Below are 26,665 nucleotides of genomic sequence, written 5' to 3' on the forward strand. Positions count from 1 at the left end.
GATTCAGAGACGCACAGCGAGGGAGGGACTGAGAGCACAGGCCAAATACTGTCTGCCGCCTCTTCTTGTAAGTAAAGTGATATTTTCATCGACTTTCCAATAAAAGAATGGGTTCTGAATAGGAACTTTCAGGTATCATTTGAAATATTGGCAAATAGACAGAACATTGATACAGGAGGCAGTCTATCCAAGTGTAGCACTCCCTCAGCACTGACCATCCGACAGCGCGGTGCTCCCTCAGCACTGACCCTCCGACAGCGCGGCGCTCCCTCGGCACTGACCCTCCGACAGTGCGGTGCTCCCTCGACACTGACCCTCCGACAGTGCGGCACTCCCTCGGCACTGACCCCACTACAGTGCGGCGCTCCCTTGGCACTGACCCTTCGACAGTGCGGGGCTCCCTCGACACTGACCCCCCTACAGTGCGGCGCTCCCTCAGCATTGACCCTCCAACAGTGCGGGACTGCTCAAGCTGACGATTTTTCTAATGAACAGATATTATTTGTATTTGATGACTGTCGATTAAGTGGCTTCAGTTTAGTTGGTTTTCTGGGACCTGAGCAGCTGATCTCAAGAGGAATTGCAAATGTCTGCGATTGTTCTCCCTGAGGTTCCAGTGTTGGGACCCGACTACCCTCCAGGGACAGTTTCAGCTCAGCCATGCATCACTAGAATATCAGCCCAGCTTTGCAAGCACACGTTTAATGATTTAAATTTGGTCACTTGACTCTTATTGTATAATATCAACAACTAACAATGAAGCATAAAATACTGATTTTGAGACTTTCAAATGTTGAAATCAGACCAGAAGATGCAAGAGTAGATACGGTCTGGGTTCGATGGGGTAGCCATGGTAAAAAATACTCATGCAAGGTTATGGGGATGAGGTGGTGGGTGTGTGGGTGAGTCTGGATAGGGAACTCTTTTCAGAGGGTCAGTGTGGACTTGATGTTGTCAGGGCTAATGGAGGAACACCACCATTCCCACAGTCTCTTTATCTGAAATCTCCATGGATCAGCCCTGTGTCCATCAGGAGGTGGGAATTCCTCCTGATGTCTGATTTCCCGAACATTTCCAATGTGTTCTGTGTTTTTGTGTACAGACTTTCAAGTGACAGCCTGTAGCAGTAATCCCAGCGCACGTGTATCTGTCCATCAGGAGCTTTTGAGATTCACTGCTACTAATTGGGTTCATCAGGAACTGAGTCGATTAAAAAACATGTGCTCCTGAGATACTGGATGGGAAGCTCTGAGAAGATTAGTAAAATCCGATTTTACGAAAACAAAAGTCATAAGATGCTGTTTATAGCAAACTGGGAGGGGGGGGCTGATGATTCTGTTCAATTCAAATTGAAATCTGAAGCAATGTGAATGGCTGGGAAACTAGATCCAAATAATTCACCTTTATGTATCATTGAATCAGAACACATCCACTTGGTTCCTCTGACATCAGATTGTTTATGTAATCACACCCCTTTGATGCTTCACATTTATTTTGTCATCAACCTTTTCTGAGATGTAATTACACACCTCTGGAGCAGCTCAGACTTGAACCCAGGCCTCCTGGCTCAAAGGTAGGTACACTAGCACTGCATTACCAGAGCCCCTTTAATGCATTTTTTAAACTTCCTATCATTGCTGGTAACATTACCATATCCAGATAAGCGTTATGTGAATGATGAAGTGATCATGGGATTAATTCTGTGTCAATGTGAATTTAGTGTGTGCTCTCTGCACTGTTTTTTGGTTTATAGTTTCTGTGTTTAAAATTCAATGGCCCCAGGCTGAGATCAGCCAGGAAAATGGAATTAGATACTTGCTTCTAAAGGAGGAACATTAAAATATGGACAAAAACTGAATATGGACAAAAATACAGAATAGAATTCACCCCCTCAGGGGGAGGTGATAGCCTAATGGTATGGTCACTACACTGTTAATCCAGAGAACCAGATAATGTTCTGGGAACCTGGGTTTGAATCCTGCCACGGCAGATGATGGAATTTGAATTCAATAATAATCTTGAAATAAGAGTCTAATGATGACCACCAAACCCATTCTCAGGAAAATACCCATCTGGTTCACTAGTGTCCTTTAGGGAAGGAAACTGCCATCCTTACCTGGTGTGACCTACATGTGATTCCACACCAACAGCAATGTGGTTGACGCTTAACTGTCCTCTGGGCAATTAGGGATGGGCAATAAATACTGCCTAGTCAGAAACACCCTCATCCATGAATGAATAAAAAAAAGGAATCATTTTAGGATAAGGGAAATCAGATTTAAAAGAGATGAGGAGAAATTATTTCTCTAAGAGTTATGAACGTGTGGCATTCATAACTTTAGAGGATATTGGATGCTTGTATATTGAGTAAATTTAAGAAGGAGATAGACAGATTTTTAATCAGTAATGGGTTGAAGAGTTATGGAGGGTGGAGTTGAGGCCAAGATGAGATCAGCCACGATCATATGAAATGGTAGAGTAGGCTGGAGGGGCTGAATGGCTAACTCCTGATCCTAGTGCTTATGTCCTTATGATCATTAAAGGGTGTGCTGAATGAGATAAAGATGCAAATAGACTAGAGGGTCCTGTGAAAAATAACATCTACGCAGATTATAACATGTTTTGAACATCATAATCTTTTCTCCAACATTCTGTGGAGCCTTGTCCTTTGTCATTGAGTGTGAGGTGGATTTGGGGTGAAGGATGCCTCATATTTTCCTGTGTGCTCTACCTTCATTGGTATTTTTAGAGATTGCTTCCCTGAGAAAATCAGCTTGTAGTATCAACATAAACTGGAGTTAGTTGTCAGTTTATATTCAAGCAGTTTACGAGGGATGGAATCTGCCATATAATCTGTAAGCACCATTATAAGCAAACGATTAAACAGAGACGTACTACATGTGAACATGCAATAAAGTAAATAAATGCACTAGATTGAGAGCTTCTCAAAAAACAGTGTTTTATAGAGAGGGATTTATGATATTTTTCCAGCCAGAAGTTTATGTATCTAGTCGTTTAATATTTTAATAAGAGAAATGATGTATGTGTGTGTGTGTATTTCTCTGTCTCTGTGTAGGTGTATGTTTTTCTGTCTGTGTGTTTCTATCTTAGTCAGTGTCTCAAGAGGGAAATTAATCTTTTCAAAGTAGCCAAATACATTCACTGCCTGATATTAACTTCTTTCCCTTCAGCAAACATCCCAAGTGTGTAATGTAACAGGTGACTTTTTACTGACCATCATGTTTTCTCCTTCACCCAAGGTGCTCACAAATTGCATTTGTGTAAACATCTCCAGCATACAATCCTCCAAAATCATGTCTTTCTTTTAAAATCAGCTTATATGGACTTGTTCCCCTCACTCCATTATTGACCTGACCCCAGCTATCTTGACACTAAAATCCCACCCAAACCTTTCTTCTTTCCATCTCTCTGTCCTTTAACTGCCCCCACCTCCCCCCGCCCCCCATAACACAACTTCCTAGCCAACTTTCCATCCCTATCCCCAGGACCCTCATCTTCTGGATCATGGTGATTTTTGTTTGATCATTTTACTGTGAAGCTCTTTTGAAAAATTGGTTCAACAGTCCATGCTGGCAAATGAGGAGATATTCCACTGAACTTCTCTCCCGAACACACTCCCTTTAATATTGTGATGTTGCTATTTGTCCAGAGACCCATCTTGATAAATATAGCAAAATGGGAAAGAACCAGTGCAAGATATCACTGGGATCAACTGGGCTAAGCCCAATTCAAGTACTTAGCTTATGTTGTAAGAGGATTCAATGTCATCTGTCAGAGGAATCTTAAACAAAGCAATCTGTCCATTTCCAACATAATGAGGGGCTGTGGGACGTGGAAATGTCATTTCACAGTTTAATTCTCTCAGCATTGGGTTTTATTAAAGTAGGACAGTGAGGAGAAAAATACCACTTTGCTGGGAGTGTTATAGTGCCAGAGACAGATGGGCTTCCTGACATTGCTGGCTATCAGCCCAGTGTCCAGGAATCAAACCTCTCCTGCCCAATGTCTGATGTCGGGAATGGATTCCATACTCTGCGCGAGAATGCTACCGTGGAGTCAAGGCTCTCTCCAGACGTTGCCGCACCATTGATTTATTTTGTCAGAAGGTCAGGGTCCACTGCAGCTGAGGTGACTGCACAAGGTCGAACTGCACTTCTTTGGCAATGCTGTGCTGTTAAATTTCATGGGCATTGTGGGAAGCTGTTCTTGACTTGACAGTTTTGTAAATTGTAAATAAACTGTCTGGTGTTGTAACTACTGAAGGAATTAGACAGTAGCTGCTACATGCCCCTATGTTCCACAAATAAATAACAGACAATTCCTCCCTTTCTATCCAGGGATGCTGTGTTCAGAATCTTTGGTTGTAACTGTGATATTTTGTCTTACAGTGAGCTCTGGGACCAGCACTTCCTCTCTCAGTAACTCCGGTCCACGGAAATGAATATTTCACCAACTAATATTTCTGGAGGTGCCACGTCCCCTAGAAAGGGGCCACCAAAGTTCAAACAAAGAGCAACTCGACAGTTCAAGAGCAAACCTCCCAAAGCAGGCGTGAAAGGGTATAATGGAGAGATTTTAAATCGCAGATTGAGCGCTGGGCTCCAAGGGTCTGAGAACTGTTTCGCTGGAGTTTTTAATGTGGATGACACTGGGATCTTCTCCTCTCTACTCACACTCACACACTCTCTCTCTCACACACACACTCTCTCTCTCTCTCACACACACACACACAGGCTCAGTGGTTAGCACTGCTCACTCACAGCACCAAGGACCCGGGTTCGATTCCACTGTTGGGCGACTGTCTGTGTGGAGTTTGCATGTTCTCCCCGTGTCTGCGTGGCTTTCCTCCCACAGTCCAAAAAGATGTGCAGATTATGTGGATTGGCCATGCTAAATTGCCCGCAGTGTTCCGGGATGTGTAGATTAGGGGGATAGGTCTGGGTGGGATGCTCTTTGTATCGGTGTGGACATGTTGGGCCGAAGGGCCTGTTTCCACACTGTAGGGATTCTATGATTCTATGACACTCACACACATACACATACGCTCTCTCTCTCACGCAGACACATACACACTCTCCCACTCTCTCTCACACACACACACACACACACAGGAGGCAGCCTTCCACGCCCAATCCCTGTGAGCAGACTGATAGAATGAGTCTGTTCAAGGGTTGCCCATGGCTGAGAGACAGCCATCATTAACCTGGGCAGAGTCTCTTTAACCCCATTAACTGTGGAACTGAAAGCGTCCCTACCTGTGAACCAGTAGCGAGTAGGTTACAGCTTCCTCCATACAGGGGCATTGGTGAACATTGCTTCTTTCCCATATTCTGCACTCTACTTGGTGCCTCCAATTCAATTAAAGCAGGTTTTGAAGCTGTGGGCTGTCTGGAAATGACTGCCCATCTATTTCATCAACTTCTCTGGTGTAGAACAGAAAGGTGCAAATCATAGACATAGGGAACAGAAACCCGGCCATTCAAACTCTCCCACTATCCTTATTCATAACCCCATACAAAACCAATAATATTTTCCTTAAAATTACTGTTTTAACATTTTTCTGTCATTCTACTAACCATTAATTGTAAATTTAGCATTAATACTAAAATGGGAATGAATTCACTTGTCCTCTGTTCCATTCAGAGGTCAGGGTTGCATCTGCCTAGCAAGAGCTATAAACTGTGATATTAACTGTTTGTAACATAGTGTCACTGTAGTTTCTTAACTGCAATCAGACCATTGTCCTGCCAATATTTCCGGCTCAGACCGAACCTTTCTGTCAGCTACTTTAAGGGAAAGGGAAACTGGGTTAATGCCAGCAGTAAAACCCCACCACAAGGAAATGGACTAGTGTTAGAAGCATTGTTTCCACATTTTCCCATAAAGTGGGACAGTGAAGGATTCCAATTTCTAGCATTGAAAGAAAAATCTAACTCTATTAATTTAAACACCAAACACTGATAGAGCCATTAATCTGGAAAAGATTGCAATATCAGTGGACTAATATTTAAAGTGTCTGCATGGCATTATTCTGCCTATTATTTCACCAGAGGAGGGAACTCATCCAACAGACAAAGGAACATCACACAAATATGTTGTAGAATGAGCTCAATCTTTATAATTTATGAAAATAATGCATATATTTTTGCAATGTGATGTTGTATTGAACATCTTTGTGCTAAGTAGGGTTTCAGACACTGATTCTCATTCTTCTGCAGATTTGGAGATGATATTCCTGGCATGGAGGGTCTTGGCACAGGTATGTAAAGAAATCATTCCTAACCACTCACTCAAAAGCACTGAATTTTAATCTGATCTCACACTCACTCTATAGGTGCAGTGAGTGCTGAACTTGCACACAACTATGTTTAATAACCACATAGACAAGGCACTTAGGGAGCCCTGTGCCTCAGAGTTGGTGCTTTCAAAAATCAACACTGAGAAATTGATAGAAAAGACCATTTAATAGACCCTCTATTTTTTACAGATATCACGGTGATCTGTCCTTGGGAGGCATTCAGCCACTTGGAGCTGCATGAACTGGCTCAGTATGGTATCGTCTGATACTGGGAAATGCTACATAGGCATCAGTGACTGGCCTACATTTCAGCTGATACAGCAACTACAGTGAAGCAGATGAAGCTGGATTACTATTAGAGCTACTGTGTACAGTAATTCACATTCCTGTTCAAATCCATCAGCCAGAATATTAAATGTCACTGTCAGTTTTTAGACAACTTTTGTGAAGAGTGCTTTTAGTTTAAATATGTTCATGTTGCTTATGTGACATTTAGTTGTGTGGTTAACTGCTACTTATAGCTAATGTAAAAAGTTAATCTTTGCATCATCATCTGTATTTAATCTGTAAAACTGTTAATTTAGATTCTCTTCTGTAAGATGGGAAAGGTAGATTATAATTTGTCAATGAGTTGATTCAGTAACTATACTTAAATAGGAATGAGCACTCTGTTAAGAAATCACATTCACATCTACTGAAGTTTAAGAATGAGCTTTACATTTCATGCTGGGTTTGAGCCAGATAATAAGATTAGAAAACTGTAGATTGGATGTTATTTGTGTTATTTGTTTCCCTGTCTACAAATCAGAGCATGGTGAGAGTTTGATCACTTGTAGCTGTGCTCATCTCATGGCTTACCACATCAATACAAGCTGCCCCATTGTCTGTTTCTTGCTGCAACAAAAGGAAAAACAAATGTGTGATTGCCGGCTGATTTAATATTTATAATAACAGAATAAAATGGAAAAGCTTCCCTGAAGGGGCTGTTACTGAGTCTGTAACTGTCCCATCTTCACCCACTCAATTTTCTTCTTGATACCATAGGAGTCGAGTGTCAGATCAGCGTGCTGCCGTTTCAGTACCTCCAGCTTTTGCTGCAGTCTATCACTGGTGTCTACATTATCCTCATAGTCACGAAGCAGCACTTTGTTGCACAGGAGGCCACACTTCTCCTTCAGTTTGAAATTGGCTGCCCGGACTCTGTCCCGTGCTTGTTTGGTTTTTGTCAGGATTTCCCGTTTCTGTAATAAACACAAATAGAGCCATAGAGTCACAGCAGGCGAGGCCACGCCACAAAATCAAAAATCAAAGGTAATATTGAAAAAAAACTACCCAAAATTACTAGGTCTGATCTTTGCCCAAACCGGTTCATACTGAAGCAGTGTTTCCTATGTTTCAAACAATTACACTTCAAGAGTTCTGTATTAGCTGCAAAGAACTCTTGGATATCCAGTACTCATGGAAGATGCTATAGAAATGCAGACCTTTTCCTTTTCATTCAAGCTGAAATATGACTGGACTAGCATTGACTTTGATTTTATCACAGATATTAACATATTCAAGATAAAAGGATTATTAAAACTTCCTGAAAAGCAATCACATTTACAACAAGTGACAATTGGGCAGCTGTTCCTTGAGACTTTCCTTCACTGGTTGATCCTCTGAAACCTCAAAGCTGAAACAAGAAATAATTTTACTAAGAGCATTTATCTCACTGGGGAGGTTTCAGGTCAATCTAAATCCAGCCATGTGCTCTGAAAACTCTGTTCATATTTTGATGACCTTGACAAGTTCCACCAAGACATCTTTAATCTTCTTTTAAAAAGCCTCAATTTGCAATCTTTCAACTCAATGTGGTTTTTTAGTGAATTCCAGCTCTGCATCTTTGCAAACAGTAATAAGCTCTTCCTTGGCCCATATATCCTAATCTGTGTATTAAATTTCACTGAAATCCACCCAATAATTTTTGAGCTATATTCTTTGCAGACAAACAGACTAATAAATAGGGGTAAGAACGTTGGCTCCACTCACATTCAGTGGCAGAGATAATTATGCAAAGTTTACAAACAGGAAGGGCATGTGGCCCAATCAGTCTATGATCACATGAGATTCCTTCATGTACTTCACACCATCTTTCAGCATTTCCTTCTATTTGTCCCATTCTGTATTTATCCCTCGTGTTTATGAAACTTAAATATACTTCTGCTATTCACATCAACCCCAACCTGTGGTAATGAGTGCCACATTCTCTGGGAAATTTCCTACAAGTGGAATAACATGTCAGCCTGTACTGAGGTTGAACCAGAGGAATATTGTTGGAGCAGAATGAGGGAATTTGACTTTCCATCACACCAGCTGTACCTATCCAGGGAGTGCTTGATGCTGACATGGAAGTAGTCTATTCCTAGCTTCCCTCTAAAACAGAAGCAAAATACTGCAGATGCTGGAAATCCACAATAAACACTGAAAATGCTGGACATGTTCAGTAGGTCAGGCAGCATTGTTGAAGAGAAACTTGAGTTAAATGTGTCAGGTCAATGGCTCTTCATCAAATTCCCAATTCTGGTGAAAGCTCATTGATTTGAAATGTTACTCTATTTCCCTCTCCTCTCAGATGCTGCCAGACCTGCTGTGTATTTCCAGCGTTTTCTGTTTTTATTTCCAATATTCTTCCTCTGGAGCGAACTGTTCAGACAGGTAAAAAAGCAAAGCTGTAATTCTCAATCTTTCAGTGTGTGTCTCTGCTAATGGTGCTTTGGAGCCAGGTTGTACCCATTGGGTAAACATTTTGGATGCCAAATGTATTTTTTCCATTCTGCTCTGGGCAGCTGATTCAGTTCAGTTCATGCTCTGACATGAGATATACATTTTAATGGCGTCTCCTTGTATCAAAGGGCTCAGATACAAGCTTCTGTCTAGAAGAACAGTAGTCAATGCTCAGTGGTGCCTGATCCCATTGTCCACCTTACTTCCAATTTACAACAAAAACAATCCCCATATGTACTGCAAGACAAACTCATGTTTTCACGATGTTCTATCACCGACAATGCTCATTCCATATTGGAACATAGAACTCAGGAGCAGGAGTAGGCCACTGAACACTCTTGGCCTGCCCATTCCTTGCCACTGGTTCCCCCACCCCAGTACCACTTTTCACTGTGCCCCAATGCCCCCACTGTGCCCCCACACCCACAGTACCTCACTTACCCACAACCCCCACCCTGAAGTACCTACACTCAACACCTCCCCAGTGGCCCCCGTCCACCCCCATCCTGATACCTGGGCCACGATGGCCTCAAGGTCCATGAGCTGGGTTTTCTTCTCTATATTCTCAGCCTCCACATACTCCAGCTTCTCCTTGATGTGGGTCATCACACCAATGGTAACTGCAATCTTCTTCCGCATCTTTGTGACTTCCTGTAAATGAATACATTGCTCTGAAAGTCCATTTAAAAGCAAAGTAAAACATAAAACAGTTGTCTCACGATGTGACACTTCCAGATTTGAACTCCAGCTTACATCCAAATGTTTCCATACTTCATTTAGTTTTCCAACTTTCCCCTTCCCTCTTATGTTGGAGAAGGTACCAGCTGGCAATGGGTTAGAGTTAGTGACAGAACATACTTCTACCAGGAGCAAATCATGGATAGCATCAGCAACAACAATGTTGGCCTAATCTGCTCCTCTGACACAGATTATATTGTCCTGTGCCAGTCATAGTGGAATCCTTGCATCAAGGTGTGTATTTTGTTTTCCATTTAATCTTTACACACAGAGTGTACTGCACTGTTCCAGGATTATAGGCAGCATTTGAAGTTAAATACAATCTAAAGATTACTCTAATTTGGTTTATTTGTGGTATATAAAGTCAGGGTGTCCAAGTCAGGGTTCGTACATAATGGACACAAGTTCCCTACATCCCAGGTCTCAAGTCCACTAGCTCTTGATGGGCCGGTGCAGACCTCATCCTGCCCAAATTCCTGTCCTCCTGACAAATTAGGTTTCACTCCTGGAGGAAATGCAGCACCTTCGTTGCTGCATCTCTCTTTTTAATGATAGGAGCCATCTTTATCTAGACAGTACTGCTGAAACTTTATTTTACATAATGCAAGTCTGGCATCTGTTACCAAAAAAACATGCTGTTGAAAAAATACCTTTTACTTTCCCTCCTGTTTTCCAGGCTGGAATACTGTCGCTCTGGAAATGAGCCTTAGCATTAGAACTTTTAAGAACACAAAAAAAGGAACAGAGCCAAAACCAGTGGAGTTTCACTCTTAATCCAATACTTAAGAGTCAGAGTTGTTTTTTTACAGCACAGAAACAGCCCCTTCGGTCCGTGATGTCCATACTGGCCATTAAACATCCATCTATTCTAATCACATTTTCCAGCACTCGGTCCATAGCCCTGTCTGCAATGGCATTTCAAGTGCTCATCTAAATACGTCTTAAATGTTATGAGGGTTCCTGCCTCTATCAGCCTTTCAGACAGTGAATTCCAGTGAAAACTTTCCCCACATTCCCGCTAAACCTCCTGATCCATACCTTAAACTGTGCCCTTTGGGAATTATACCCTCTACCCAAGGGAAATGGTCCTCCCTATGTACCCTGACTATGCTATTTAGAACTTTGTATATATCCATCATATTTCTCCTCAGCCTCCCCTGCTGTAAGGAAAACAACCCCAGCCTGTCCAGACTCTCTTCATCGCTGAAATGATCCATCCCAGCATATCCTGGTGACTATCTTCTACAACCTGTCTAGTGCAATCATATCACTCCTATAAGTGTGGAAACCAGACGATACATTCTGTTCCAGCTGTGGCCGAACTAATGTCTTATACAACTCCATCATAACACCAGTCCTCTTGTATTCTATGCCTTGACCAATAAAGGCAAGGATCCCATAGGCCCTTTAACCATCTTGTATACCTGTCCTCTGCCTTCAAGGATCTATGGACATACACACCAAGGTCCCTATGATTCTCTGGACTTCCAAGGGTCCTGTCACTCAATGTGGACTCACTTGTCTTGTTAGTCCTTCCAAATGTATCACCTCAGGATTAAATTCCATTTGCCACTGTTCAGTCCATCTGACCAGCCCGTTTATATCAATCTGTACATTTACATTCCTTTACAACATTAAATGTTCCTTTATGCTCTGTTTCCTCTCTCCCTAAGTTTGTTAACCCTTGTTGTCTGGCACCTGCTTCTGTTCACCTGGCCATGTTTCAAAGGTGAGCTTGAATAGTGAGTGTGAGTAGATGGTTTGCAGGTGGAAAACAAAGTCACAACTGAACCCAATCCTGACCCCCATCTGATGTTGACAAAGACAGCTCATGGACAGTGGAAATTCAGGCAGATTTTGCTTCTCCTCCTCAAACCAAAGGTCAGGCTGAGATCAACTGACACTTCAATTAGGAAACTACCTTTGACGCCCAGATGGCCTAGTGTTGCAATGGGCAGGAACTTGGTTTTTATTCATTAAGGAGTTTATTGATCCAAGCGTTTTGCAATAGCAATTTAAATGGTCCATCCAGCTGGAGGCAGACAATGACTGCTCTCTTCCTGCTTACCTCATTGCGCTCCTCAATTTTCTCACCGTAAGACTGGTTCTCGATTTTCAGCTGCTCATAGTCAATCAGGTTTAATCCACCTGCCAGCTCCTCCTTCGCTTTCAGCTGGTACTCATAATACTTCAGTTTATTCTTCATCTTGATAGTTTGAAATCGAATTTGCCTCATCTCTTTCTCTTTCTGTTCCTCAGTATTTTGAATGCGTTCCAACTCCTACAGACACAAGTGGTGTTAATTACTTTTTATATGAGTTTACAATGAATGAATACTGTTGGGAGTAGGATGGAAACTTTGCTTTTAGTCATGCATTGTCTGTGCCCAGAGTGATTGATACAGGCAATGGGCTCTATAATAGAATCTGCTTCATTCTCTGCACTAATATTTCTTATCTGATAAGCATAATATTGACAAGCAAAAATAAGAATCCTGGCAAAGAGATCCTGAAGATCTAATGACTAAAATTTAAAATTTTGCACAGTTTCCGTTTCAGGAACAGCTTGAGAATGTGTCAAAGAGCCTAGGGCTCATTTTTTTTATCTTCTTGGTTATATGGGAAGGTAATTGGAAAAGCATCTAATTATTCTGCAGATAACAAGGTGTAGAGCTGGATGAACACAGCAGGCCAAGCAGCATCAGAGGAGCAGGAAAGCTGACGTTTCGGGTCTAGACCCTTCTTCAGAAATTATTCTGCAACTCCCTCTAGATTGTAAAATTGCCAGTGAATACCCTTGGGAGTTTCCCCAAAGGAAAGTGATTGAGTTGAATTCGTCCCTCAAGAACAGTCAACTCTCAAATAGGCTTATTCAGTGGAAGACCAAGTAAGGGAGATTCCATTACCTGCTGCCCCTCACAGGCACTCACATCCATGTAGGCTTCAGGTAAGGGAACGCAGGTTCCCTTGTCACTGTGTGAATTCTGCTCCCCTTGAAAACAGCTTTCTTGTTGGCATTGTATGATAATTCATTGATCCATAACCGGGAGCATCTTTCACCATCTCTACTAACACTGATAAAATTCAAAGAAAGCCTTGTTTTCTAACCTCTCTTCAACAGTTCCTGTCTTTTTCTAACTTCCCTGCACTGCTATAGTCTTATTCCTACTAAGTACCAACTACACTCTCTTACTTTTCACTGCATTCAAATTTGATTGGGTGAGAATGGAGTATACCAGCTCACTGGGTATGCTCATGCGTATAATAGAATGACCAGAAAAACCAAATGAGGCCACAGCTTTTATAGCTTTTCACAAATGCACATAGAGTCAGTAGGGAACACTCTGGTATTTCACATACAATCATTCATTATGTCTTGGCTGCAAGACTAGGCAACTTTGATGGCAAGCAAAGGACTAACCCTAAAGAGAGGGTGACTACTTGATTAAAATAAGCAGCAGGCTGTTAGGGAATTTCTGAGTGGGGTTCAGGTTAGGACTGCAGATGTGAGCAGTGCACTCCTCTGAAGGCATGCACCGGCTTTTTCTTCCCCAATTCACAGAATTGTTACAGTGCAGGATGCCATTCGGCCCATTCTGTCTGCACCAGCTCACTGGCTTGGTGCCAATCTGTTGCCTTTTCCCTGTCATTCTATACATTTTTCTATTTAAATAATCATTTAAACGAATGCAGATAGAAAAAGCTGCCACACAATGAAGGCCCAGGTGAGGTCCAGTCTGAACTGTGAATTGCCAATGGAGCTTCATATAATCATTAAATTCTCCCTTCATCCTTGAAATGTTTAAAACCTAAGCCTTCTACCAAACTAATACCACTTTTAATGTATCTTAGTTTCTGATTTCAACTTTGGTGATGTCCTTTATCATACACCTTTCCCCTTTGCCTGAGTTTCCATATTTGAAAAGACACACTGGAAGTGAAACATTAACTTTTATCACATGGAGCTTTTCAAACACAGAACATAGAATGGTACAGCACAAGAACGGGACCTTCAGCCCAAAATGGCAAACATGACACAAAATTAAACTAATCCCTTCTGCCTGCCCTTGGCCCATATCCCTCCCTTCCTTGCATATTCTTGTGTTTATCTAGAAGCCCCTTAAATGTCCTTATCGTATCTGCCTCCACCAGTACTGGCAGTGCGTTTGAGACTCCTATCACTCTCGGTGTAAAAAAACTTTCCCCTCACATCTCCTTTGAACTTTCCCCCTCTCACCTTAAATGCATGCCTCTGAGTATTGGACATTGCAACTCTGGGAGAAAGATTCTGACTGTCAATGCTATCTATGCATCTCATAATTTTACAGACTTCTATTAAGTCTCCCTCAGCCTCTGCTGCTCCAGAGAAAACAACCCAAGTTTTTCTAGCCTCTCCTTATAGTTCATATCCTCTAATCCAGGCAGCATCCTGGTAAACCTTTTCTGCACCTTCTCCAAACCCTCCACATCCTCCCTGTAATGTGGCAACCAGAATTGAATGCAATACTCTAAATGAAATGTAGAAAAACATCTTAGCTCGTCTTTAAGAAGTTGTCTAGTTAAGGAATGGTGGGAAGAGGAAGGGAAAAATGCACAAGCTGATATTCGCAAATAGCTGAGAATTTGTCTGACTTCTATCTAGAAAGCAAGATCACACCTGCAAACCACTGAAATAAATTGCTGGAGGAACTCAGCAGGACTCAAAATATTGACTCTGCTTTCTCTCTCTACAGATGCTGCCAAACCAACTGAGATTCTCCAGCAATTTCTATCTTTGTTTCAGATCTCCAGCACCCACAGTTCTTTGTTTTACACTAGAAGAAATAGTTGACCTACCAGCAATGCTGCGTGTCTCCCCGGCCGTTTGTTTATTATAGTCTTTGCCACAGATCTCTTCCTAGACATAAACATTCTCCACGCATACTCTGTCAGCTGCTGCTTCTCCTCACATTCAGCAGAGAGATCAGCGATCTGTTCCTGGTAGGACTCAACCTCCTCCCTATACTTGGCCTGCAATTTAGCCAGAGAGTCTGTGCCCAAAAGGCAAATATCAATTAGTGTCATTCATTCTGGCACTTCATTACCTCCATGGTGCTTTTTTGTTCTGCCACCTCCAAAGATCTATAAACTTACACCACTGGGTCTACCTGTTCTTGCAGCCCATTCACTATTGCACCCTTTGGTTTATGGTACCAAAACAAACTCACCCCTGGCATGCTTCAGAATGCCCAAAGTAACCAACTGAACATGGTCTAGACTGAACATGTCTTTCGTTAAGACAGCTGCTACTGAAAGGTTTTTCTAAATAAGATGTGGACTTAGGTGGAGTGGGATAATTTAAAGGAAGTGTAGTCGATGTTGGGACTGTTTAACTTGAGTATACCTCTCTGATAGGAACCTTATTGAATGCCTTCAAAAAGTCCATATAAATAACACTCATAGACGCTCCCAGACATATCACATCAGTTAGTTCTTGAACTTTTAGCTTAAGGCTGTGACTGTGGCCAATGCCAACACAAGGTGTAGTACTGTGCTCTCAATACTATCAGAAGTGAACCCTCCAACCTGCTCTGTCAGTCAGTAAGTTCATGCCTGACACATCTGTGTTTCAAAGTCCACATCCCTATTTACTCCAATAAGCCCTGATTCCCTAGTCTAGCAAGAATCTACCCACCTCTACTTTAAAAATATTCAAGGATCTCGCCTCCCATTGCCATCTAAAACAAAGGGTTCCAAAGTCACACAACGCTTAGAGAAAAAAATTCTCCTCTGTGCTGAAAAGGTGATCCCTAATTTTAAAACAGCAACATTTTGTGTGTTACAAATAAGTGTAATTAAAGTCACCAGGGCTAAAGAAATGATAATACATTTGGGATGAGCCCTTGAAAGTAGCTTTCGAAGTGCTGACTATGTTTGGAATTTTGTACCAATTCTTTTGCCTGTGTTTTATGGACCTTCTGTACTTTACTCTTATTTCCCAACTCCATTAAGAGGCTGCCCTTTTTGTCCTGCATATGCCCATTTTCAGCACCTTGCCCTTAATTTTATGACACAGACTATTCTGGGAGATAGCTATTTGTAAATCGTGCTGAAATAAGCCTGACCATTCTTATACAGAATCTTTAACATTAAAATCCATGATATTTTCAGAGTAATTGTAGTAAAGACAACTTGTGGTTTGGTTCTATTTACAAGTACATTAATTTTTAAAAGTGTGTCAAAAACTGCAGTCTTTAAACTGCACGTTGCATTTCACTAATAGATATGTCAGCAATGTAACTGTGCATGCACAGTTCAATCTCACTGGCTTTTTTTAAAATGGAAGCACTCTAAGCTATCAATTGTTTGGAAACAAATACTCCATTAGTTTAGTTGTTTCTGTCAATATTGGATTTATAACCCTTTCTATAATTAACATGATGTCAGCCTATGCTCTTCACACCTCAATCTTTCTCTTACCCATGAACTTCACATATCGTTGTTCATAGTCTGAGTGGGTTTTCTTTAATTCGACCTTTGATTCCTCTGTCTTCTTCTTTCGGTAGTAATCTGCTAACTTGTTCTGTACTTGGTTATTATGGTTCCTCAACCTCTGCCGTTCCACAAATAACGCCTGAGCAACAACAGGAGGAAAAAGGATTTTAATCAGCTTTGCATTTTGTGTCTTGTCATTTGACACTATTTATAGGTAATTGAGGTGAGAGTAAGAATAGACTGAACTTTAGGCATTTTCATTTTCCTAGGCAAAGAGAGTAATGAGCATTTGGAAATATATGCCAGCTGATCCTCTAACTTTGCTTCAAGAAGGAGCTGGGACTTAAACCCATGGTGATATGACACACACTGTGCTAGCTATCTTGTACACACGCAACAACTACCCTACAACAGACGTTGGTTAAAATGAAGAGAGAGAATGACATAGGGAATCTAACAAGCTATCCGAGAGTGTAAAAGACCAGAAATAATGTAAAAAATAAGAGAAAAACAAATCAAAACCAAAGGGATTTACTTGATATCTGTATTCCAGTTCCATTCGATTAAAAGATGCTTGTTCATCTTCAACCTCAATGTCAACCTTCTCTCTGTTGATGGGTGACGCTAACAGAAGATGAAAGACACCCTTTAAAATGAGATAGTAAGAACTGCAGATGCTGGAGTCAGAGGTAACACAGTGTGGAGCTGGAGGAACACAGCAGATCAGGCAGCATCAGAGGAGCAGGAAAGCTGACATTTCCGGTAGGGACCCTTCAGATTTCTGAAGAAGGGTCCCGACCCGAGGGTCCCGACCCGAAACGTCATCTTTCCTGCTCCTCTGATGCTGCCTGGCCTGCTGTGTTTCTCCAGCTCCACACTATGTAAACCCTTTAAAATGATATTTTTTTCTGTCATGGCATCTGATCAGAATTATTTTGAATTCTAATGCATGTTCCTTGCAATAGCGTTAGAAACATTTGTTCTGATTTGTAAAGTGAAGTCAGACTCTTTTCTAGAGAGCTTCAGCAAGTGTGGAGGAGATGACTGACAAACTTACAAAGCTCAGCAAGATGCAATGATGAATTCTCCTGATCCTGTATTCAGCTTCATCTCTCTGTACACAAGAACTCATCAGGGAGCAACCAATGCTAGTAAAGAAGTCCAACCAATGTCTTTCTATTAATTTTGATGGATGATATCTCAGCTAGGCTTCCATAAGAGTTTGTGTTTCTTGCTGCCTGACATTCATGTGTACTATGTTACACCAGATAAAGGACTAGGAAGATCCACTCTGAGATTAGTAAAAATCCAAATGGCTGAAAGCATTCTCCCATTGCTTGTCCTACATACAAACTTGCTAATAGGTAGAATACGATTTTTAATAAATCACTGTGGCAACAGTTTTTCCCAAGTTATAGCTCCCAATAAATGGATAATGGCTTGTTCTTTATTTGTCCCCAAAATCACAGTGCCTCTAAATCAAAAGTCGACATTTTCATCCAGATCCAAGACATTGTCCCCTTTTCCTTCATGATTCATTGCAAGCTGTACCCTCCTTCCTTAACCTAATGCCAGTTAATCATTGTGGTTCTGGTTTTCATAATAACCTTACTATCTGATCCAAATGCATGTCATAGCTTTGTATTGATGCAATTTCCAATGTAACACCCACTGCCATGTAATCATACCTTGTCTCTCTGGTGTCCCAAGTTCTATGATTGGTGGACCATTTGAAAATTCCTCTTTTTCAGGACCATCATCATGCGCTAAATCTTCACCGATGATAGTCAGTGGTTCTTCCTTTTCCCCTTCTGAAAAAGTTATACTAGTGGGCAAAGGTGATGTGGTCTTCTCCATTTCTTTTGTTTCTTCAGGCTAGTTAATGATAGAAAAATTTGAGTGAAACAAGTACCAGACTGACTGAAATGGTAGCAGGGTTGAAATCTGAATTTGAAAGATGCTTTTGCAGTGCTTGGATTGGAGTGAATATCAGATCTTCTCCAATCCAGTATAATAACGGCCAATGACCAACCTTAAGTAAAGAGATAACAAGGTGTAGAGCTGGATGGACACAGCAGGCCAAGCAGCATCAGAGGAGCAGGAAGGCTGACGTTTCGGGCCTAGACCCTTCTTCAGAAATGGGGGAGGGGAAGGGGATTCTGAAATAAATAGGGAGAGAGGGGGAGGTGGATAGAGGAGAGGATAGGTGGAGAGGAGACAGACAGGTCAAAGAGGCGGGAGTGGAGCCAGTAAAGGTGAGTGTAGGTGGGGAGTTAGGGAGGGGATAGGTCAGTCCAGGAAGGACAGACAGGTCAAGGGGGCGGGATGAGGTTAGTAGGTAGGAGATGGGGGTGGGGCTTGAGGTGGGAGGAGAGGATAGGTGGGAGGAAGGACAGGTTAGGGAGGCGGGGACAAACTGGGCTGGTTTTGGGATGCGGTTGGGGGAGTGGAGATTTTGAAGCTTGTGAAGTCCACATTGATATCATTGGGCTGCAGGGTTCCCAAGCGAAATATGAGGTGCTGTTCCTGCAACCCTTCGGGTGGCATCGTTGTGGCACTGCAGGAGGCCCAGGATGGACATGTCGTCTAAGCAATGGGAGGGGGAGTTGAAATGGTTCGCAACTGGGAGGTGCAGTTGTTTAGTGCGAACCGAGCGTACGTGTTCTGCAAAGCGGTGTCCAATCCTCCGCTTGGTTTCCCTGATGTAGAGGAGGCCACAACGGGAACAGCGGATATAGTATACCACATTAGCAGATGTGCAGGTGAACATCTGCTTGATGTGGAAGATCGGGGCCTGGGATGGGGGTGAGGGGGGAGGTGTAGGGGCAGGTGTAGCACTTCCTGCTGTTGCAGGGAAAAGTGCCGGGTGTGGTGGGGCTGGAGGGGAGTGTGGAGCGGACAAGGGAGTCATGGAGTGATCTCTCCGGAAAGGAGATAAAGGTGGGGAGGGAAAACTGTCTTTGGTGGTGGGGTCAGATTGCAGATGGCGGAAGTGTCGGAGGATGACGCATTGGATCCGAAGGTTGGTGGGTTGGTACGTGAGGACGAGGGGGTTCTGTTTTGGTTGTCATTGCGGGGAGGGGGTGTGAGGGATGAGTTGCGGGAAATGCGGGAGACACGGTCGAGGGCGTTCTCGACCACTGAGGGCGGGGAAGTTGCAGTCCTTGAAAAACGAGGACATCTGAGATGTTCGGGATGGAATGCCTCATCCTGGGAGCAGATGCGGCAGAGGCAAAGGAATTGGGAACAGGGGATGGCATTTTTGCAGGAAGGTGGGTGGGAGGAGGTGTATTCTAGGTAGCTGTGGGAGTCGGTGGGCTTGAAATGGATATCGGTTTCCAGGTGGTTGCCAGAGATGGAAACAGAGGTCCAGGAAGGAGAGAGAGGAATCAGAGATGGTCCAGGTGAACTTGAGGTTGGGATAGAAGGTGTTGGTGAAGTGGATGAACTGTTCGAGCTCCTCGTGGGAGCACTGGCTCCACCCCCGCCTCTTTGACCTGACTGTCTCCTCTCCACCTATCTTCTCCTTTATCCATCTTCTATCCGCCTCCCCCTCTCTCCCTATTTATTTCAGAAACCCCTTCCCCTCCCCCATTTCTGAAGAAGGGTCTCGGCCTGAAACGTCAGCTTTCCTGCTCCTCTGATACTGCTTGGCCTGCTGTGTTCATCTTGCTCTACACCTTGTTATCTCAGATTCTCCAGCATCTGCAGTTCCTACTATCTTTGGACCAATCTTAAGGCATTTTATATAAAAATTGACACACATCTTTTAGTAACATAACATAGTGTTTTCACTTGGCACATACACTGCAACTACATTTGAAGACTGACTTTTGGAGTTTACATACTGATTGAACTATTGTCTAATTTGTTCAGACAGCATTTCCTGGCATTAAACATTGGGGTTTATTTCGACACAAATGCACAGTTATTAAACCTAAGGGACTAGACGCATTTCTACCAGTGGTTTTGGGCCTGACAGGCAGACTTTCAATAGTAAAGTTAATTATTAGCAAACCAATGGCCACTGCCTATGTGTTGATAACCCAAACCAATATTAGCTTTAACTACACAACTATGTTCAAAGCCACTAGATTTCAGACAAATCGACTTTTGGAGCAGGATCTCTTAAAGAACCAATTTAAATTGTGGAATCTTATGCAACTGAAATACGTTTAATGCTGAACGCAACAAGGAGACAGTAATGGTTTATTATCACTTGTGTGACCGTGGGCCTCACTGGCTGTGCCAGCATTTATTGACCAACCCGAGTTCCAGAAGGTGGTGGTGAACTGCCTTCTTGAACTGCTGCAGTCCAAGTGCTGTGTGTTGATAGTGAGGGGCTTGGAGAGGAACCTGCATGTGGGGGGTGTTCCCACGTATCTGCTGCCCTTAACCTTCTAGATGGTAGTGGTTGTAGGTTTGGAACATGCTGTCTAAGGATCTTTGGTGAATTTCTGCAGTGCCTGTTGTAGTAGTATGCACCACTGCTACTGAATGTTGGTGGTGGAGGGAGTAGATGCTTATGGATGTGATGCCAATCAATGATGTACTGAGTCTCAATGACTGTGCAAAGCAATAAACTTTATCATGCATTTCAAAGGATATGAGCAAGGGGGAGACAGAGAAGCTTAGAGCAGCAATTGCAGAACTTAAAGCCTAGAATGATGAATTCATGTCCACCACTTGCCAATCAAATTAAGTGGGGCCCTGTTAGCAATCTCAGAAGTTGTAGACTCGGGGAAGATTACAGAGATACGGAGGGTGAGGTCATGAATTTAAAATATGGAGGCCTTGCAGGGCCAGTGATCAGAGGAGATGGGTGAAAGAGATTGTTGGAAAAGTATTGGAATCAATTATTAAAGAGTAATAGCAGAACATTTGAAAAATCATAATCTAATTAAGTAGAGCCAGCATGGCTTCATGAAAGGGAAGTATTGTGTCTGACAAAGTCTCAACCAGAATGGATAGAGGGGAACAGTAGATGATGCATTTGGAATTCCAGAAGGCATTCGACAAGGTACCTCACAAAAGGTTAAGTCATGAGACCCTACGGTGTTGGAGGTATTATATTGGCATGGTTAGAGAATTGGTTCATTGGCAAGAAACAGCGAGTGGGGATAAAAGGTTTTTTTTCAGGTTAGCGACACAAGACCAGTAGGTTTCCACAAGGATCAGCGCTGGAACCGCAACTATTTGCAACATATATTCATGACTTGGAGGAAGAAAGTTAATGCACTGTAGCCATATTTGCAGATGACATGAAAATAGGTGGAAAGGGAGGTTGTGAGTGCGGTATAAACAGTTTACAGTGAAATTTTGATAGGTTGAGTAAGTGGGCAAAAAGTTGGCAAATATAGTATAATGTGGAGAAATGTGAACATGTTCCTTTTGGAAGGGAGAGTATTATTTAAATGGAGAGAAACTGCAGGAAGCTACAATATAAAGGGACTTTGGAATACTGTGAATGAAACACAAAGTGAGCAAACAGGTGTGGCAGGTAATCAGGAGAGTTAATGGAATCATAGAATTCCTACAGAGTGGAAGCAGGCCGTTCGGCCATCAAGTCCACACCGATCCTCTGAACAGCATCCCACCCAGCTCCACACCCCAAACTCTATCCCTGTAACCCTGCATGTCCCATGGCTAATCCACCTACCCTGCAAACCCCTGGACACTACAGGTAATTTAGAATGGCTAATCCACCTAACCTGTACGTTTTTGGACTGTCGGAGGAAACCCATGCAGATGTGGGGAGAATGTGTAAACTCTACACAGTTGGTCCTTATTTCAAGTAAGAACAGGAAATTCTTACTGCAACTGAACAAGGTGCTGGTAAGACCACATATGGAGTACTGTGAGCAGTTTTGGTCCCCTTATTTAAGGGAAGATATTACTTCAGTGGAGGTAGTTCAGAGCAGCTCACTAGTACGATTCCTTGTACGGAGGGATTGTCTTATCAGCAAAGGCTAAACAGGTTGAGATTTTACTCACTAAAGCTGTGTGAAAGCAGTTCTGGTGAAAGTTCAATGACCTGAAACATTAGCTCTGATTCTCTCTCCACAGATGCTGCCTGATCTCCAGAATTTCCTACTTCTTCTATTTTTACTATTAGCAGAAGAAATGGTTAAGGATCTCAGAGAAGACAGGTTGAGGCAGGTGATATTATGGAGGTGGAATTAAGAGGTTCTTCAGGTAGAAATCAAAAATAGCTTAGCAGTTCAATCAGGGACAGATGAGTCCCTGAGGTTGCAAGTGTTCTGGTTCTGATAAATGCAGTAGCCAGAAAGGGGGAACAGAATTACTGGCAGGTGCTGAAGGGACCTCATTTTTAACTGGAGAGAATTTTAGCTCATCTATGAGTGGATATCAGACTATGTGTCTGCAAAAAAAATGCAGAAACAGTAGGGCAAACCTTGCAGAGGTTTGGGAGGTAGAGCTGGTGGTAACTGACTGAAGAGATGGAAGATGCAAACAATGCTATTACCGGCACTCGAATACATTTATAGAATGATAGGCCCTCGTGGGCAGGTTCATTGTAAACATAAAGTTGATTACAGATGATATAATATCTAATCACTGTTTGAATATTTAATAAAAGTAAGAGCAAATACTCACAGCAGTCATTTTCAGCTCAACAGTTTTTAATCCTTCAGAATTAAAAGACTCACAATTAATATTTTTATCTATACATTAATCAAGTTGAAAGATATGAATAATTAAATCATATTGTGGAGAATCAATTTTTCCCCTTACTCTCCTGACACCATGCTCTCTGTCTCCTCTCTGTGATGTCTCCAACACTGAAATCAAGGTCCACCATTCTGCCTCCCAGTCTAACATTTCTCCCTGCATCTCAATACTACACCCTGTACTGAGTTCCTTAGCTCACTTAGCCTCTCCTTCCCTCCATAATGGACATGTTTAGAAGATTCAAGCCGTGCTATATTTTAATCAAAGCTTTCTAGATTTACCAGTGCTGTCTTTTTCAAACTTTTGGTATCCTACATCATGACTTTAGCCCTTACCTTCAGCCTGGTGGCTTAAAAATATTACAGAGAACAGGCAGTGTGGAGCTGCTTCTGGAATTGCAGGCTTATTATAGTTTTTTAACAGTTATTATAGTGATCACATTTCACTATTATGAGACTCATATTCATTTTGTTTCATTAACATTTAAAAAAAAACCGAACAGGTCATTATTCTGAATTTAAATGACCGGCTGTCCCTTCAGCAGAGAATGCAAGGTGCTGTATCTATTATTTTTACTCTCTCTGCCCCTTTTCTTCCTCCTATCCTGCGCACATCTTCATGACGATTCCTTCACTTTAGTCATTATTATAACTCAGGAATCGCTCTGATTTACAGGAGAAGACCAATAGCATCCAAAGTGGAAAAGGGGAATTCTGTCAATATATTCGACAGCTAAACTAGGAGGGGAGGAAGTCACCAACTGGAAGCAAACACTCGGCCATTGCCTTGCTCTCTGATGGAGTTCTGAATGCTCTCTATTGTCTTTATTCAGACAAACATATCTACATTGCTACTTGGTTCACTTTTTCTCTTTAATATTCCTTCAGGTATGTCATCACCTTTCCGTTCCTGAATTTCTGGACTTGCTCTATCACTGGGAGGAGGTAAGTTTATTTCTTTCACATCACTGACCGTGTCCTCCTCTTGCACAGCTTCAGAATCTTTGCTCTCTCCTGCAGGAGTGCCAGGATTGATCCCTGCAATGGTGTAGAGAAATAAAACAATTATGTGCTTCCAGCAGAATAGGGGCGCCAAGGCGAGGGAGTAGGGCACTGGCTGAGGGCACTGTTACTGCCCAGAATATCCGATGCAGGCAAGGATTGCTCCACGACTTCTGCCAGGACCTGCCTCCCTCTCCACAATCTGGCAGGCCCATTCTCCCTGGCACTCGCTCCACTCCAGCCTGGTCAATGCGCACAAAGTAACAAAACTAAGTCAAAAGAATGCAAGCAAGTTTCCAAAATGAGTGAGTGACAACAGATTTAAAGCTGCTGTTTTCCTTATTTGAGCTGAGGGAACAGTGGTGCTTTCGGCTGAGTCTTTGCCACTGTGAACATACAGCTAATATTCACATGCAAGCCCCTGTGCCCTTTTCACCTGGTTCCTGTGTTGCTGTTTCAATCTCCATTTGCCTCAGAGTGGGGCCTGTGGTAGGTGTATGGACTGGCGGGTCTCCTGCAGCCCCCTCCTCATCTTCCTCTTCAATAAGGGCGGCTGGGACTAGAAGAAAGAAATATTGCAGTTTGCATCCTTTCCCACTGAAGTATGAAGCAACCCCTTCAGGGGGCTATTCATCCGGAGATGCCTTTTAATGCACTGCACACAACACAGAACACAATCGCACCGTGTCTAGCACACCTCTCACAACATTTCACAGCCAGTAAATCACTGTTTTTGGAACGTGTGGATACCTGCAGGTCCATGGACTGAGAAGCGGAGACAGCCCCAAACCTCTGCTGTTGTGGATGCAGCTGGGTACTAGGAGGAGCAGGCACCGTGCAGAGCAGCTAGTCGTCTCTAAATCGAGCCTTGAATGCTGTCTGTCGGAATACAGTAAGCGGAGTTCCTCTCTGCCTGTTCAATGTAAAGGACCGAACAGCAATGGAAAGAGCAGGGGCTCCCTTGGTGCCGTCGCTACCTGGTTTCCCGTAACAATCGGAGCTGTGTTACGTGGTCGAAAACGGCACGGTGTGCTCAAAGCCTGGACACATACCTTCCCTGGGCAGCGCTGTGCTGACGGGGACTCGGAACAGGGACTGTTCCCTTCTCCCTGACTGCTCCTACACACACAGACACACACACACAGAGTGCACACACATAGACACACAGAAAGTTTGCCCCTTGAGAAAGTCTGGACAGCACGGCCACAAATGGACAACGTCAACCTCCTCTTAAAGCCAGTGGAGGTTTTTTTTTTAAACTTTGCATCTTTTAGAAAGCTGCTAGCTTGTTGCAGCAATATCGTCGACAATAAATAGACAGCATTCAGTAAAAAGGGCACAAGCAACGGCAATGAAAAGCTGCACCATGCGCCCACACTGCTCCACTGTTTACAACGTTAATCCGATCTCCCGCTGAAGTTAACGATCAGCAGGAACCCCAAGAAAATGACAGCAACTTGTTTTTCATTTGGAATAAGACTGAGCTACACTGTGGCAGTTGCTGCAAATCACACTTTTATTACTAAAAGTATCGTTTTCAATCAGTAAGAATGCGAACCAAGGCGGTGTTGAACTCACCTTGCTTTATGTGAGGTTGCTGTGCACTTGGCTGTTGCTATTGGGAGGAAATGAAAGCGTTAATAAGTTGTATCGGAACGGCTGGAGACGGTAACACTGCTGGTAATATCACCGCAGGGCTGAGTTAGGTGGTCACCAATGTAACTTCATGATTTTCCATCCATCTTTAAACTTCGTTTTGTTTCGCTTGTAAACAGAAGCAACTGCACATCTTGCTCAGCCCATTGAGTATAAGCCGGTAAAACTTGGCGAATCCACTGTAAAAGCCAAAGTTATTTACATGCGAAGGCCTTAGAGTTGGGACCTGGCGCCATTGAAATGTAAGTTTGTATCTTCTGTCTTCTGCAATACTGTCACAAACGGATATGAACGCTCGGCCCCTCGATCCTGCTCCGCCTCACAGTGAGGTCTGACTGTCATCTCAACTCCACTTTCCCACTCAAAATCTTTTTCCCCTTGTTTAATCAGAAACTATCTGCCTCAGGTCTGAGGAAGGGTCACCTGATTTCTCTGCACAGATGCTGTCAGACTTGCTGAGCTTTTCCAGCGACTTCTGTTTTTGTTTCTATCTGCGTCTGCCTTAATACTAAACTATTCATCCTGTGCAAAGTAATAATATTTCATTTTGCATCAGCACCAGATCTTACCTTCCTAATCTTAAAAACATGCTAAAACTGCCCGGTGAACGTGCACTCAAAATAAAATGCAGACAGACCGGGTGGTGTCAGAAGGTGCTGCCTTGTCAGACCGAACTTCCCCAGGACCGCACTTGAGCTCAGGTTGGGACCTGGGAGCTAAGAAAGATGCCCCCTCTGCCCCCGGGTCTGGGAGCTCAGGGTGGATGCCCACATTCCTAATGCCGTCCCTGGGTCCCTTGGAGTCAGTGTCACCCCAAATGGGGTGGGGGAGAGGGCGGATGGCAGCGGCTGATCCCAATCAATGGGCATTAGGGACAGGTGCTGCGGGTGTACGGGTGGGGGCATCGGGCGGTGTGGGCGGGGAGGAATTGAGGGAAACATTCCCTGGGGGTGGGGGTCCCGGGTATGAGGGATGGGAGTGTGACTGGGCGACAGTCCCGGGGGGGGAGCGGGGAGATT

At 43.1% G+C, this 26,665-nt stretch overlaps 2 protein-coding genes across 6 annotated transcripts in view; one reads left to right on the forward strand and one right to left on the reverse strand.

Annotated features, from left to right (window-relative positions):
* LOC109937878 (retinal cone rhodopsin-sensitive cGMP 3',5'-cyclic phosphodiesterase subunit gamma) lies at nt 1-7,269 on the forward strand. Its single transcript, XM_020536371.2, has 4 exons — nt 1-67; nt 4,410-4,580; nt 6,240-6,280; nt 6,509-7,269. The coding sequence occupies exons 2-4, from the start codon at nt 4,459-4,461 to the stop codon at nt 6,583-6,585; spliced, it is 240 nt and encodes a 79-aa protein (XP_020391960.2). The 5' UTR covers nt 1-67; nt 4,410-4,458; the 3' UTR covers nt 6,586-7,269.
* The window catches only part of ccdc96 (coiled-coil domain containing 96), a 20,209-nt gene continuing 781 nt past the window's right edge, over nt 7,238-26,665 (reverse strand). Inside the window, exons 1-12 of one of the 5 annotated variants that reach the window (XM_048617302.1) lie at nt 26,216-26,385; nt 25,569-25,605; nt 24,427-24,549; nt 23,889-24,026; nt 22,915-22,946; nt 17,985-18,171; nt 16,832-16,920; nt 16,282-16,435; nt 14,659-14,852; nt 11,892-12,104; nt 9,599-9,736; nt 7,238-7,560 (exon numbers count right to left, since the gene is read on the reverse strand). In XM_048617302.1, coding sequence (XP_048473259.1) covers nt 7,306-7,560; nt 9,599-9,736; nt 11,892-12,104; nt 14,659-14,852; nt 16,282-16,435; nt 16,832-16,920; nt 17,985-18,171; nt 22,915-22,946; nt 23,889-24,026; nt 24,427-24,457 — 1,431 coding nt within the window. In that variant the 5' untranslated portion in view covers nt 24,458-24,549; nt 25,569-25,605; nt 26,216-26,385 and the 3' untranslated portion in view covers nt 7,238-7,305. Of the gene's footprint in view, nt 7,561-9,598; nt 9,737-11,891; nt 12,105-14,658; nt 14,853-16,281; nt 16,436-16,831; nt 16,921-17,984; nt 18,172-22,914; nt 22,947-23,888; nt 24,027-24,426; nt 24,550-25,568; nt 25,606-26,215; nt 26,386-26,665 lie in introns of those variants that run through there. The other 4 variants (XM_048617303.1, XM_048617301.1, XM_048617304.1 and 1 more) reach the window with 4 other exon arrangements.

This window comes from Rhincodon typus, chromosome 37 (genome assembly GCF_021869965.1).
Source record: "Rhincodon typus isolate 14 chromosome 37, sRhiTyp1.1, whole genome shotgun sequence".
NCBI classification, from domain to species: Eukaryota; Metazoa; Chordata; class Chondrichthyes; order Orectolobiformes; family Rhincodontidae; genus Rhincodon; species Rhincodon typus.